Here is a 13,830-nt window from a genome sequence, read left to right as displayed (position 1 = left end):
CACGAATCTCTGTAACCTGCTTTGCAATGTTACACTTACATAACCCACAAGTACATTGCGGAACACGGCAGTATTGAACTAGTTCTTTCCAAATTTTTGAAAGTCGACCGAAATAATCGGTCACAGACTCAGAAGAAGCCTAGTGACTGTTTCAACTGACAAATACGAGTCCCACTCACCACATAATAACGTTGCTTTAGGTGCTTCCACAATTCACTAGCAATGTCAAAGTCCTCAATTTGGGAACGTATGCCATCCTCTAGTGTGTTCGTAATCCACAAAACGAGCATGGAGTTCACAGCTATCCAATGCTTCTGCTTCACTACATAAGCCGACTCTAATATGGTGCCATCAATGAATCCATACTTGAACTTCGCGATTAACGAACGCCGAACCGCTTTAGCCCATTCATCATAATTTGGTCCTTTCAATTTCACATGGGTGATAACCACACCCGGATGATCACTTGATCCTAGATAATAATCAAGGTCAATCGGTGGTGGTGGTGGAGATTGATTCTCATTCTCATTCTTTGTCATCTCTCACGGCCCTCTGTATTTCCTCACGTTTAATTTATTATTATTTTTTTTTTCTCACCTAAGCTCTTGATACCATGTTAAAATATGGAGAGAATATGATTGAACGACTTAACTTTCTCATTCACATATGAAGATATATATATAGGTACAAAGATATTCCTAACCCTAACATAATTAGGAATAAGATAGAATATTAACATAACTAGGAACCTAAAGATATTATACAATATTTCCCAATTATTATCTTAACAAATACTTCCTAGTTAGATGAATTATCTTGGACGCGAAGAATCTGAATGAATTATGAATGGGAAGTCAGGGTTGAATTTCAGTTTGCCCATCTTTCTATCTTATTTTTTCGATGTTACTCAATTGTCATTTTGTGCTCTTTATCTATTTTCATTTTTTCAATGAAATGTAAAGTTTCTCATTTTCTTTAGCCCTTGCTGCATTACTCTTAGATGTATTCTTGATGTTTGGATATGATAAACTGAATTTTTATATCTCACTAATCTCAGTACTTGCCTACTCTAAAATGCTTTATGGATTTCTTCTTATTATAATAAGGGTATTTTCATTTTTACCACCTTCAAATAATGACTTTGTCGAATTTACCACCTCCAAAAAAAAAACATTTACTTTACCACCTCATAAAAAAATTAAACATCAGTTTTACCACCTCATCTGAGCTCAGGTGACGGAAAACGCTTGTGGGGCCCAGTTAACTGTCACTTCCCTCCAATTTAATTCTTTTAAAATCGATTTCCCTCTGTCTCCTCCTTTTCTCACCTTCCACCTTCCATAATCAATGTCTCACCAAATTTCTCACTTCCTCATCAATTTTCGTCTCTCTTTCCTTTGATTTTTCTTGATTCTCACTGTAACTGCTTCTCTCTCCTTTGAATTTTCTCTTTCTCTCTGTAAAAACTGAAACCCTAGATCAATTTGGGTGGTTGAAATCGAGCTGGAACCACAAAATTGCAACACATCATCTTCTCTTGTCATCTTCCACAGGGTGAGGGGACCAAAAGCTTGGTAATTTGCTGACAGAAATCGAGATTCCTGACTACAAGAGGTACTTTAAACCCTTTATTAGTACATTTCGTTGGATTTATGGTTGTCAATTGGGGTAAAGTATGCCTTTTTGGGGAATCTGTGAATTAAAGTATTATAAACCCTAATTATGCGAATCTTTGACTGAATTAGAGTGTGCATTTGTTAAATAATTAGTTAATTAGATTTACTTGGTTACTGTTAATTTAGTGCATAGTCAATGTGAATTGCTTTTACTTGCTGTAATTGGTGAATTGGTTTTTGTTGTTTACTGTAATTACTGAAATTGATTATTGTTGTGTGTGCTTTTGTTGGTGTTGTTACAGAATGGACACAGTGGACTTAAAAATTACAGTAGGGGGTGCCTTTATACCTTCTTTAGCTGGTAAAAATAGGAGGGTGTTAACTTGGGATGGTGGGTGGGTTTATTGGATGAGAAAGGTGGAAAAAAATAAGATAGATGTACACTTTTTGAGGCAAGCAGCTATACATGGGTTTGTGTATGTGAATGTGAAGGTTCCTAGGGGGTTTAGTTGCTGGTATAAACAAAAGGGCAAGTCTTGGGTGAATGGTAAAAGGGAGCTTGTTGATGGTGAGGTGAATGGTTTCCTAGAGTCGGTGAACAAAGAGGGGGCATGTGAGATGTATGTTACCAGTCATGAGCCAATTGAAGGGACTAACAAAACACCCTTCAAATGTATATCTGGGAATGAGCTAACCCCTGCACAAAGGAAGGAACTGAAAAAGAGGTTTGGTGGGCCTAAAGTATACAAACCCAGCCCAGAACTTAGTAAGCCCACTGAAGAAGAGCCATTTAGGAGAAGCCCTAGGTTAAAAGGCATTGTTATACATGACAGAGAGGCTGAGGAGAGGCTTCCTAGGGCAGAGGAAGTGAATGCTAATACACATAAAGGGAAGGGTAAACTCACTGCTGCAGATAAGGGTAAGGCTAAGGTTGGGGATGAGACTGGAAATTTTGCTAATTTAGTGAGAAAAATAAAAGAAAGAGTGAGGAGCTTAAGGGATGACAGTGATGTGTTTAGTGATGAGGATGGTGATACAGAGTCTTCTGATTCTGAGTTGAGTGATTTTGAGTTAGAAGTTGATGAGGGAGAGGAGGACTTATACTCTGATGATGATGAACAGTGGTTGAAGAAAAATGTAGACCATATTAACAGTGAGGTGAAAGGAAGTTTGAGGGGAGTTACTGAAGGAGGGGATCAAAGTGATGATGAGGACACAGGGTTTGACATAGAAAGAAATCTACAGAAAATTGAAGTGAGGGTTGAAGAGGAGGCAACTTGTGATTCTGATGAGCTAAAGAGTGTGGAAGGTGATTCAGATGATGATCAGGGTAGTGTTACTTGGTTTAACCCTGAGACAGACTTTGAAAGGGCTATCAAATTTGTAGTTGGTCAAAGGTTCAGTGATGTGCAAACAATGAGAAAAGCTTTGAGACAACATGCAATTGAAAATAGGTATGAGTATTACCTTCTTCACAATGATTTAAAGAGGCTAACAGCATATTGCAAAAGGAAATGCAAGTGTGTGTATAACAAGAACAGTTGTAGGATAGTGAAGTGTACATGTAGTAAGGGTGTTAGGTGTAGGTTCAAGTTTTATGCAACAAGGCTTGTGAAATCAGAGGCTTGGAAAATTAAGACACTAAGGCTGAAGCATAGGTGTGTTAGGAGTAAAATGAACAACAAGGTGACAGCAGAGTTCCTTGCTGACAGGTACTTGGAGGAGTTCAGGGGCAACCCCAGATGGAAGATTAAACAGATTCAGGACAGGGCCTTGAATGACTTGGGGATCAAAATTACATACTCCAAGGCCACAAATGCAGACTCCTTGGCTTAAGGAACAGAGAAAGAAAAGTGAAGAGAAAGCAGCAAGATAGGTATTTTGTGTATTTTGTGACTTGAGTGTATTTAGTGGCTTTGTTTCTGAGTCTTGTCATACTGTGATTGCAGGCTGCACTGAAGTTGCCACAATATCAGCCTCCAACAACAGCACAGGCTGGGTCAAGTAATGCTGCACCTGCAACTGCTGTGTCAAGCCAGCCTGCAACAAGAACAGAGCCTTTGCCAACTCAACCTGTTACCAGGAGCAACAGGAGCCTGAGTCAGCCCACAAGAGTGCCAACAACTACTCCTCCCAAAGTCAAAATACAGACCAGGTCCAAGCTTCATGTAATGACAAGCAAGAAGGACAAGGATCTCAATCAACTGTGACCCTAGGTCTACTCATTAGTATTTTGTAATAGACAACCAAGTTTATTTGGTAGTTGAACAATGATAGTTGAACAATGATTTTGCACAAAGGTGCCTTAACTTTTGTCTCAGCCAATGTAAAACAATTTCAAACATTGTGTTGCAAGTACTAATACTAATTGTGATATGTTTCTACCAAAAAGTTCCATTTCTCATTGATTTTGTTAAAAGTAGTACAAGAAATGTCATCCCAACATCCACACATAATAATTCAACAAAACACAACATAAGTTGGGGATTTTTTTTGTTTCTAAGCATTCCTAAATGAACCTAAGATCTAAAATACATAGCCAGTACCAAACCAAAACAACAAAACACAACAATAGCATGTACTGTGAGCATTTTCTTTGTTGTTGCATTGCTGCCATGCACTTCCTTGATCATCTTCTTCCTGTCTGAGCTAAGAGCTTTGCATTTCATCTTCAAGCTGTCAATCTCATTGAGCAAGCACCTCCTTTGTCCACTAACATCATCAACTTCCCTCTTCATGTCATTCAGCTCTCCCTTCATTAGTTTCTTGTCCAGCAGCAAGTTGTTAATCACCTCTGTTTGCCAAGGTGTTCCATCTGGTTGATCCACCCACTCAAAAGCTTTACACCCCCTTGACTCAGTCACAGGATCATAGAATTTGCAGGTCCTAAACTTGCGTCCTGGGTTCTCCTTAGTCCAAGCAGTCAGCCTAGACATTGGAACTCCACATTGGCATTTTTTCTCCTTTGAGGGTGACATGCTAACTGAAGACATTCCCTTCTGAAATTCAGTAAGAAAAAGAATGAAATTAATTGTATTTGAACACAATCACCATAATATAACCCTAATTTCAGTAGCCAATTCACATAACAAAAACCCCCAATCTAATTTAATCTTACATGAACCCTAAGTATTTTAATTCAAATTGGGGTTTAATTGACCTCACAAAACGCCCAATTTCAATTACTCTTAGCAAATGCAACATAATCATGCAACGAATTGCCAAAAAATTACAACAGAAATCACGAAAATTGCTAGAGAATGAACGACAATGGCTTACCTTTTTGATGCTTGTTGTCGAGGAGTTCAATTGATTGTTTGATAATTAGAGGGTTTGGGATTGTTAAGGTTGCCCAAAAACACTGATTTGTGAAGAAAATCGCAAAAATTAATTTCCAATCTGCAAGAATTTGGTGTACAAATGAAGATCTAGGTTTAAATAAAAGGGAAATCGAGAGAAATTTGGGAAAAAATCAAAAACTAGCCGTTATGCTGGGCCCCACAAGCGTTTTCCGTCACCTGAGCTCAGATGAGGTGGTAAAACTGATGTTTAATTTTTTTATGAGGTGGTAAAGTAAATGTTTTTTTTTTTGGAGGTGGTAAATTCGACAAAGTCATTATTTGAAGGTGGTAAAAATGAAAATACCCTTATAATAATTCCCAACTCTAATTGAAACTCTTTATCCTAAATAAATGTTAGAATTGTTTAGCGGAAGTAGTAGTAAGTTATTGGTTCTAGTTAATTAATAAATATTAAAGATGTGAATATTGAAGATGTCAGGGCCTGTTCTCATTGACTGAATTCAGCTGAACTGAACTGAATTGAATTGAATATTTTATAAGAGAAGGAAATTAGGAGCTGAACTGAGCTGAACTGAACTGGAATGAATATTTTAAAAGAGAAGGAAATTAGGAGCTGAAATGAACTGAACTGAATTTCAACGTATGAGAACAAACCCTTAGTATGAAAAATTAAGAGGAGATTGATGACTTTTTGTGGAAAAGGCTTTTTGTATTATATGGCTTTTTTTACTAATGAGAGCATGCAACACACATATTTATACTACCTCTATGTCGCTTTTTTAATTCTTTCAAGATATTTCTTGGCTATTGTTTTTGCTAGCTTTCTAATTATTTCTAGGATATTTTATCATAGATTTTTCTAGATTAGTATTTTCAACACTCCCCTTTAATCTGAAAAATCTTGAACTCCGTGTTGTTTTCGAAATTGGAAGAATTTGTCTGTTTGAAGTGCTTTGGTGAATATATCTACGAGTTGCTCCCCTGTCTTGCAGAATTGTAGCTCGATCTCTTAATTTTTTGACCAATTCTCGGATGAAGTGGTGTCGTATCTCAGTATGCTTTGTACAACTATGGAAAACTAGATTCCTTTGTCATGGTAATAGCTGACATATTGTCACAATGGATGGTTGTTGGATCTTCCGTGTCTTGTCGTAGATCTTGAAGAATTCTCCTTAGCCGGACTGCTTCACATGCTGCGCTTGTATCCGATATGTAGTCTGCTTCTGATGATGATAGTACCCCCGTTGCCTGTTTCTTTGATGACCAGGAGATGGACTTCGACCCTATCTAGAACACATATCCACTCGTACTTCTTCGATCATCAAAGCTTCCAGCCCAGTCGATGTATGTGTAGCATGTGAGCTTGTAGTCGATCTCGAACTCATACATTATTCCATGGCTCTTCTTCCCTTTGATATTCCCGAGAATCCTCTTTACTGCTGCAAGATGTGTCTAGCTAAGTTCACTCATGAACCTAGAGACAATGCTGACTGCATGTACTATGTCGGGCCTTGTGTTTGTGAGATAGATGAGAGATCTGACCATGCTACGAAGAGCGATTCATCTACTTTCTCCTTTCCATCATATTTGGAGAATTTCTCATTCGTAGCCATTGGTGTCGCCATTGTCTCGCAATCGCTCATGTTGAAATTTTGAGCATATCTTCAACATATTTCTCTTATGAGAGAAAAATTCTTCCTGGACTTTGCTTTACTTGCATGCCAAGGAAGTATTTTATAGCTCCAAGTTCCGTCATATCATATTTTGACGTCATTGCTTTCTTGAAATCTTCGATCATTTTTTAGTTAGTTCCCATGTAGATAAGATCATCTACATAAAGGCACAAGATGAGAAAATCGTGTGGCCCTTGGGTTTTGATGTAGAGTGATGGCTCACTTGAGATTTTTATAAACCCATTTTGAATAAGATAGCCATCAATATTGTTGTTCCACGCACGAGGAGCCTGCTTAAGCCCATAGAGGACCTTTCGAAGGCGATACACCTTTTCCTCTTTGCCTTCGATTACATATCCTTGAAGTTACTCAACATATACTTCTTTTTTTAGCTTGCCATTAAGAAAAGCTTATTTGACATCTAATTGAATAACTTGTAATGAAAGTTGAGCTACGAGTGCAAGGACTGACCTGATCGTCTCCATTCGAACAATTGGAGCATATGTCTCGTTGAAATCAACTCCGAGTTGTTGTGAATAGCCTTTTGAAACTAGGCGAGCCTTGTATTTTTGAATGGAGCCATCGTCATTGAATTTGATCTTGTAGACCCATTTGAAGCCTATTATTTCTTTGTCTCAAGGCCTTTCAACAAGCTCCCATATGTGGTTCTTCTCGATCATCTTGATTTCTTCATTCATGGCGTCAATCCATTTTTCTTCTTGTGTTGTCTCTTGGAAGCCTTGAGGTTCGCTGGCGATGAGGGCCATGATAACATGATTACACTGATATATATCCAAGTACATAGGAGGACGCCTGGGTCGTTGTGATCGTTGATCTTCTTGTGTTGGACTTGATTCTGGTGTTAAATTGAGCTTGATGGGTGACCTTGGGCTTCTTTTTGGTGATCTTGGGCTGCTTGGTGTTGATCTTGGGTTACTTGGGCCTTCGCCTTGATCAAGGCTTAAAGGTGGAATGACTAATGCAGGAACTTCATTCTAGATCTTGAACTTCTGGACTGCTCTCGTTCCATTGCCATTGTGCTCCATCGTTGAATATGACATCTCTAGATGTTGGGGTTTGGTAAGTCCAACTTAACGCGGAAACAACACCGACCCAAAGAACCACTTGCAATTAATAAAACCATAAAACATAAATTAATCACAAGATTAAGATAAGATAATTACCTTTGGAGCGTGCTTCGCCCAAACAGAACGAGCTCTTACTTCGAAAGCAAGCCTCGAAAATACGACGACCTCCTACGATAGTCCACCCACAATCCGACCACCGAAAATGGTCCAATGCCTTGGAGTTAGCAAGGCCCAACCAAAAACCCGAGTGATTAATGAGTTCAAAGGTTTTCACAATGGTGGTGCCTTTTTCAACTCTCACTCAAGTGATTTTCCCAATACCCCAACTTGGGTATTTATAGGGAAAATAAGAGAGTGAAAAGCTCTCCCATCAATGTGGGAGAATTTGATTTTTCCATTTTATTTTAAAACTAAAATAAAATTAATAATCAAACTAGTAATAAATTAACAAGTGTCAAGCTCATGTGAGAGGTTAGGTGAGGACCATTTGGAGGAGGGGGGACCAAACTTGCTCCCCACTCCCTCTCCAAAAACCAGCCAACACAGCCTTTCAACCTCCTCTAAAATCGTACCATATGGCACCCACACTTGGGCACCAAGGCACCCAAGGTGGGCTGCCTAGGCGCGGCTGCCTAGTAGGCCCAGCACAAGCGTGCGGGCTGCTAGCGCTGCCAGCCAGCAAGCCCAACAGCTTTTGCAGGCTGCTCGTGCTCTCAGCCAGCGAGCCACGCACCAAAGATGCAGGCTGCTGCTGAGAGCTACTGCTAGCCTTGTGCCTTGGCCCAGCAGTGCTGTGGTTGGCGCGGCCGGCCTTGCAATGCTAGCATTGGTGCGTTAGCACGCACCAGCTAGCCTAGGCTCGGCTTGGTGCGCATGCTAGCCACCATGCTGGGTCATATTCCCCTAGCACTCGGTTTACTCGGGGCATCCTGATGCTAGAGTATTTTGGTCTTTGTTGATTTATTATTTTCATGTCTCGTCTTTTACTATTTTTCGACTCAACTTCCGACGTTCGGTTTCGACGCTCTAAGCTCGAATTCCCGACGTCTAAATATTAATTACTCGGTTGACTTATTAATTAATTCATAATTAATTAGTCGCTTTGGTTCGTTAGTTGCTTGGGTGTGACCCGAAGGGTTCAGTCAAGATTAAGCTGTAATATTAATTATGCATTAATATTACTGATCGGAAGCGGCCTCCACCCAGGCATTCCGATCACTTGACCTTACTGAATATATTAGCTTTCTAATAATTCTGAACCCACTAACGGAATAGTACACTTGTTCAAAGGACACCATTCCTTTCAATCTCCCGCTTGTCCTTCCGGACAAGTGCGCATTTAGTGTACATCCTTTTTCCTATGTCACTTAATGTCTCTTCATGAACTATAAGGTAAGATTATTTCGTCATCCTTATTACGTTCAGAAGTGTTTCTCGATTCCAAGTCCGAATGTCAATAAATAGATGATTTCTAAAATCCATCCGAGCACGGCCATGCGTTTTTACAGTCTCGCTCTACGAGAGGCCTTGTATACAACAAAGACATCTTCCCTATTTTAGTAGGGGGACATTCCCAGTCTTGTAATGTAGCTCCTCTTACTGAGACGACCTAGCCGCCCGAGTGTTGCCGTTATAATCCCCTATTACGGAAGACGTTTGACAACATCAAAGCGGACTAGTACTCAAACAAGAGAACTCACAATACTCATGATCGAGGAAATAGGTTCTGATAGCCATAATGAGAAGTATACTTATGACGATTTTTAATCTCTTAAAGTATTCTCATAGGTCGATCCAGTATGGTTCTAAACCAATACCTGTGCAAATGGTTTATAACAATCATGTCCTCGTAGCACAAGAAACGGTGCTATAAATCAGACTACACACTAATCTCAATTGGTCGTTAATCGTCCATTGTTTAAATGACCTTGATTAGGGATAATTTTCGATTATAATATTCAATGTTCACTTAATAGGTGTTTCCTTACGAAGACTGGTCTTGATACCCTATTTTGAATATTCCAAGAATCGAATGACTCATTATTTAATCCTAAACCACAATTAAATAGCAAACGGAGTGATAAAATATTGCATGAAATTAATATTACTCCAATACTTGAATGATTTTTCTTAATGTCTTACATTAAATGTTCAAAATTTAACTAAAACACTAAACAAGGAAATCAAAGCCAGTCTCCTACATGCCTGATTCCCATTGCCTCAACGTGCTTGTTGTGCTTCACTTGAGGCAAAGGTTTAGTAAGTGGATCGGCTACATTGTCATCCGTTCCAACTTTGCAAATTCTAATTTCACCTTCTGATTTCCATTCTCGAATCATGTGAAAACGTCGTTTGACATGTTTGACTTTCTGATGTTCCCTTGGCTCTCTGGCCTGAGCAATAGCTCCATTTTTGTCACAATAGAGGGCTATTGGACCCTTTATGGAGGGTACAACATCAAGTTCACTAATGAACTTATGAATTTATCCTTGTTCCTTTTCAGGTACTTTAGGATATTCTTGGCCGCAGTCTAATGGGCCTTTCCTGGATCTGATTGGTAACGGCTCGTAGCACTCAAGGCATACGATACATATGGCCTAGTACATATCATGGCATGCATGATCGATCCAATAAGCGAATCATATGGAATCAGATTCATTCTTTCCCGCTCATCAGGTGTCTGTGGACACTGGTTCTTGCTCAGGGTTATGCCATGTGACATTGGCAAGTGACCTCTCTTGGCCTCCTCCATGCCAAATCGAGCAAGTACCTTATCAATATAAGTACTTTGACTCAATCCAATCATCCTTTTTAATCTATCCCTATAGATCTTGATGCCTAGTATGTACTAAGCCTCTCCTAAGTCTTTCATTGAGAAGCATTTTCCAAGCCAGGTCTTTACAGACTCTAACAATGGAATGTTGTTTCCAATGAGCAATATGTCATCAACATATAAGACTAGGAAGGCGATGTCACTCCCACTGACCTTCTTGTAAACACAAGATTCATCTGGATTCTTGATAAAACCAAACTTCCCGATGGCTTCACCGAATCGCAGATTCCAACTTCTGCTAGCTTGCTTTAGTCCACAAATGAACTTCTTAAGCTTACAAACCTTCCCATCATTGTCTTGGTCGACAAAACCTTCAGGATGTGTCATGTACACTGTTTCTTCCAAAATACCATTTAGGAAAGCGGTTTTGACGTCCATCTGCCATACTTCATAATTGTAATGTGCAGCAATTGCTAGGAGGATCCGAACGGATTTAAGCATTGTGACTGGTGAAAAGGTTTCATCGTAATCAATACCATGAACTTCTTTGTAACCTTTTGCCACCAATCTAGCTTTGTAAATGAATACATTTCCATCTTTGTCGGTTTTCATCTTGAAAATCCACTTACATCTGATAGGTGTATATCCTTCGGGTAAGTCAACCAAGTCCCAGACTTGATTTTCAAACATGGAATCCATTTCAGATCTCATGCCCTCATGCCATTTAGCAGAATCGGTGCTTGCCATCGCTTGCTTGTAGGTTGCCGGTTCATCTCCATCCATAATCAGGATGTCCTCTGAGATCTCGGGTAATACTAAACCAAGATATCTATCAGGTTGAGATCTTAGCCTCTGAGACCTACTTAGGGTAATGGATTGAGCATTTGCATTGTCGGTTTGACTTTGCACATTTTGAGCATTTTGACCTGCGTCAACAGATGTTGTTTGAGCACCTTGACTGTCATTCTGATTTTGTTGCTCATCCTCACGAACTTCGTCGAGTTCGATTTTCCTCCCACTTGTCATTTTTGAAAGGTGTTCCTTCTCCAAAAAGACACCATCGCGAGCAACAAACACTTTGTTCTCCGATTAGTTGTAGAAGTAATACCCTTTGTTTTCTTTTGGGTAGCCCACAAAGTAAACCTTGTCAGATTTGGGATGAAGTTTTTCAAAAATTAATTTCTTGACATATGCTTCGCATCCCCATATCTTTCGAAAAGACAACCTAGGAGGTTTCTTTGTCCATAATTCATATGCAGTCTTTTCTACAGCTTTTGATGGTGCACAGTTCAGTGTTAGTGCCGCAGTTATAAGTGCGTGTCCCCATAAAGAGATAGGAATATCACTAAGACCCATTGTTGATCATACCATGTCTAACAAGGTCCGATTTCTCCTTTCGGATACTCCGTTCCATTGTGGAGTTCCTGGAGGTGTCAATTCTGAAAGTATACCCTTTTCTTTCATATGGTCATCAAATTCTTGGCTCAAGTATTCACCACCTCGATCCGATCGAAGGGCTTTGATTTTCTTGCCAAGCTGATTTTCAACTTCACTCTGAAATTCTTTGAACTTTTCAAACAATTCAGATTTATGCGACATTAGGTAGACATAACCATATCTACTATAGTCATATGTGAAGGTGATAAAATATCGGTGTCCATTTCTTGTGGTGGAGCTCATTGGTCCACATACATCAGTGCGTATTAGACCTAATAAGTCTCGTTCCCTTTCTCCCATCTTGGAGAATGGCTGCTTAATCATCTTGCCTAATAAACTTCCCTCACAATTCTCAAAAGATTCTAAATTGAAAGAGTCAAGAACACCTTCCTGTAGAAGTCTCTTGATGCGTTTGATGTTAATGTGGCCAATACGACAATGCCACAAGTAAGTTTGGTTTGACTCTATGATCTTAGATCTTTTGTTAGTATTATTCACATTATAAACTTGTTTGTCTAGATCAAGCACATAAAGACCATTTTTAGAATGTGCAATACCATATAAAACATTATCGAGATAAAACGAACATTCATTGTCTTTTACTCGGAATTCAAAACCCTTGGCGTCCAACGCCGAAATTGAAATGATGTTTTTGGTAATGTTAGGAACATAATAAACATTATATAGTTCCAAAACTATCCTGGTGGGCAAAGACAAAATGAGAGTTCCTACGGATACGACACTAATTCAGGCTCCATTGCTGACCCGGAGTTCAAACTCTCCTTTCTCTAGCCTTCTAGAGTTCCTTAGTCCATGAGAAGTGGAACAAAGGTGTGAGCCACATTCGGTATCTAATACCCATGATGCTAAGCTAGTGAAGTTAAATCTATAACGAACATACCTGATTCAGAAGTAAAGGTTCCGTTCTTCTTATCTTCCTTGAACTTGAGGCAATCTCTCTTCCAATGTCCCTTATTCTTACAGTAGAAACATTCAGAATAAGATTTAGAAGATGCTACCTTCTTTTCTTTGTTATCCTTGGTAGCTTTAGACTTAGGCGGAAAGGTTTTTCTCTTGCCCTTCCCTTTAAAGCCTTTCTTCTTCTTGCCTGAGAATTTGAACGGTGTAGACACCCATTTGTGTCTCCCCAAAACCAAACCCAATGATGAGTACCTTTCACGTCGAATCATAATCGAATGAAGTGAAAGTGTGAAAAGTTTAGTGTTGCGGATAGTTAATTTCTTTTCTCTTCTCTCTGTTTTTGAAAACCTATTTTAAGAAAACAGCCAATCCAGTTTGGTTGGTCCATGATATGGGTCCAATAGTAGTATAGTTGGATAGGGATTGAAAATACCTCTCCGACGATATATTATAAGCCCAATTCCGATGAGTATTGAGGAAGTTATGGCCAAGTTAGTGAACTGGGCCCGGTTTGAGCCTTGTATGCGGCCCAATGATCTAGAGGAGGGCCAAATATGGATTTATCATTCCTAATGCAATTAGGAATGGTTTTAGTCTTCTAGATTCTTCTAGAAGGTTCTTTTCATTCCTAATTCAATTAGCATTGATAAATTGACTTTTGTTGACTTTTTAGAGTTTTAATCAGAATAAAAGAATGTTTTTGAGGAAAATACGATTTTATCTTCCTGTACGGCAATTTCTATCTGATTTTTAGAAAACGCGTCAATAATTAAGTTAGCGCCAAACGCCAGCATTAGCGCCTGACGCTAAGCTTGGCGCCTGGCGCTAGCGTTAGCGCCTGGCGCTAATGTCAGCGTCTGGCGCTAACCTCATTTTTGCGTGTCAGAACTCTGTTTCGATTTTCTATCTTTTTTGCTGATTTTCTCTGTAAATAGCCTTCTAAAAACTCCGTTTTCATTCACCAATTCTCACCAACTCTTATCAAGAAATTCTTGATCTCTCTCTCTCTCTATTTTCTAA

The 13,830-nt window shown here is 39.3% G+C and overlaps 2 protein-coding genes across 2 annotated transcripts; one reads left to right on the top strand and one right to left on the bottom strand.

The window, feature by feature from the left end:
- Positions 1-1,165: 1,165 nt before the first annotated feature.
- Positions 1,166-3,826, top strand: LOC110688889. Its single transcript, XM_021865649.1, has 3 exons — positions 1,166-1,614; positions 1,919-3,446; positions 3,566-3,826. The coding sequence occupies exons 2-3, from the start codon at positions 1,920-1,922 to the stop codon at positions 3,824-3,826; spliced, it is 1,788 nt and encodes a 595-aa protein (XP_021721341.1). The 5' UTR covers positions 1,166-1,614; position 1,919.
- Positions 3,827-3,851: 25 nt separating this feature from the next.
- On the bottom strand, positions 3,852-4,992 carry LOC110688855 (uncharacterized protein At4g04775-like). Its single transcript, XM_021865613.1, has 2 exons — positions 4,896-4,992; positions 3,852-4,615 (listed from the first exon to the last, which is right to left on the bottom strand). The coding sequence occupies exon 2, from the start codon at positions 4,607-4,609 to the stop codon at positions 4,136-4,138; it is 474 nt and encodes a 157-aa protein (XP_021721305.1). The 5' UTR covers positions 4,610-4,615; positions 4,896-4,992; the 3' UTR covers positions 3,852-4,135.
- Positions 4,993-13,830: the final 8,838 nt, after the last annotated feature.

This window comes from Chenopodium quinoa, unplaced genomic scaffold (assembly GCF_001683475.1).
Source record: "Chenopodium quinoa cultivar QQ74 unplaced genomic scaffold, ASM168347v1, whole genome shotgun sequence".
Lineage (NCBI taxonomy): Eukaryota > Viridiplantae > Streptophyta > Magnoliopsida > Caryophyllales > Amaranthaceae > Chenopodium > Chenopodium quinoa.
The sequence above is the reverse complement of the archived record's forward strand: the minus strand, read 5'-3'. Positions and strand labels throughout refer to the sequence as shown.

What these genes read in the sequence shown, in the direction of transcription:
- LOC110688889 (XM_021865649.1), top strand. Translation starts at nt 1,920, where the DNA reads ATGGACACAGTGGACTTAAAAATTACAGTAGGGGGTGCCTTTATACCT. An exon ending in CCACAAATGCAGACTCCTTG is followed by an intron (nt 3,447 to 3,565) that starts GCTTAAGGAACA and finishes CTGTGATTGCAG; the next exon opens with GCTGCACTGAAGTTGCCACA.
- LOC110688855 (XM_021865613.1), bottom strand. Translation starts at nt 4,609, where the DNA reads ATGTCTTCAGTTAGCATGTCACCCTCAAAGGAGAAAAAATGCCAATGT.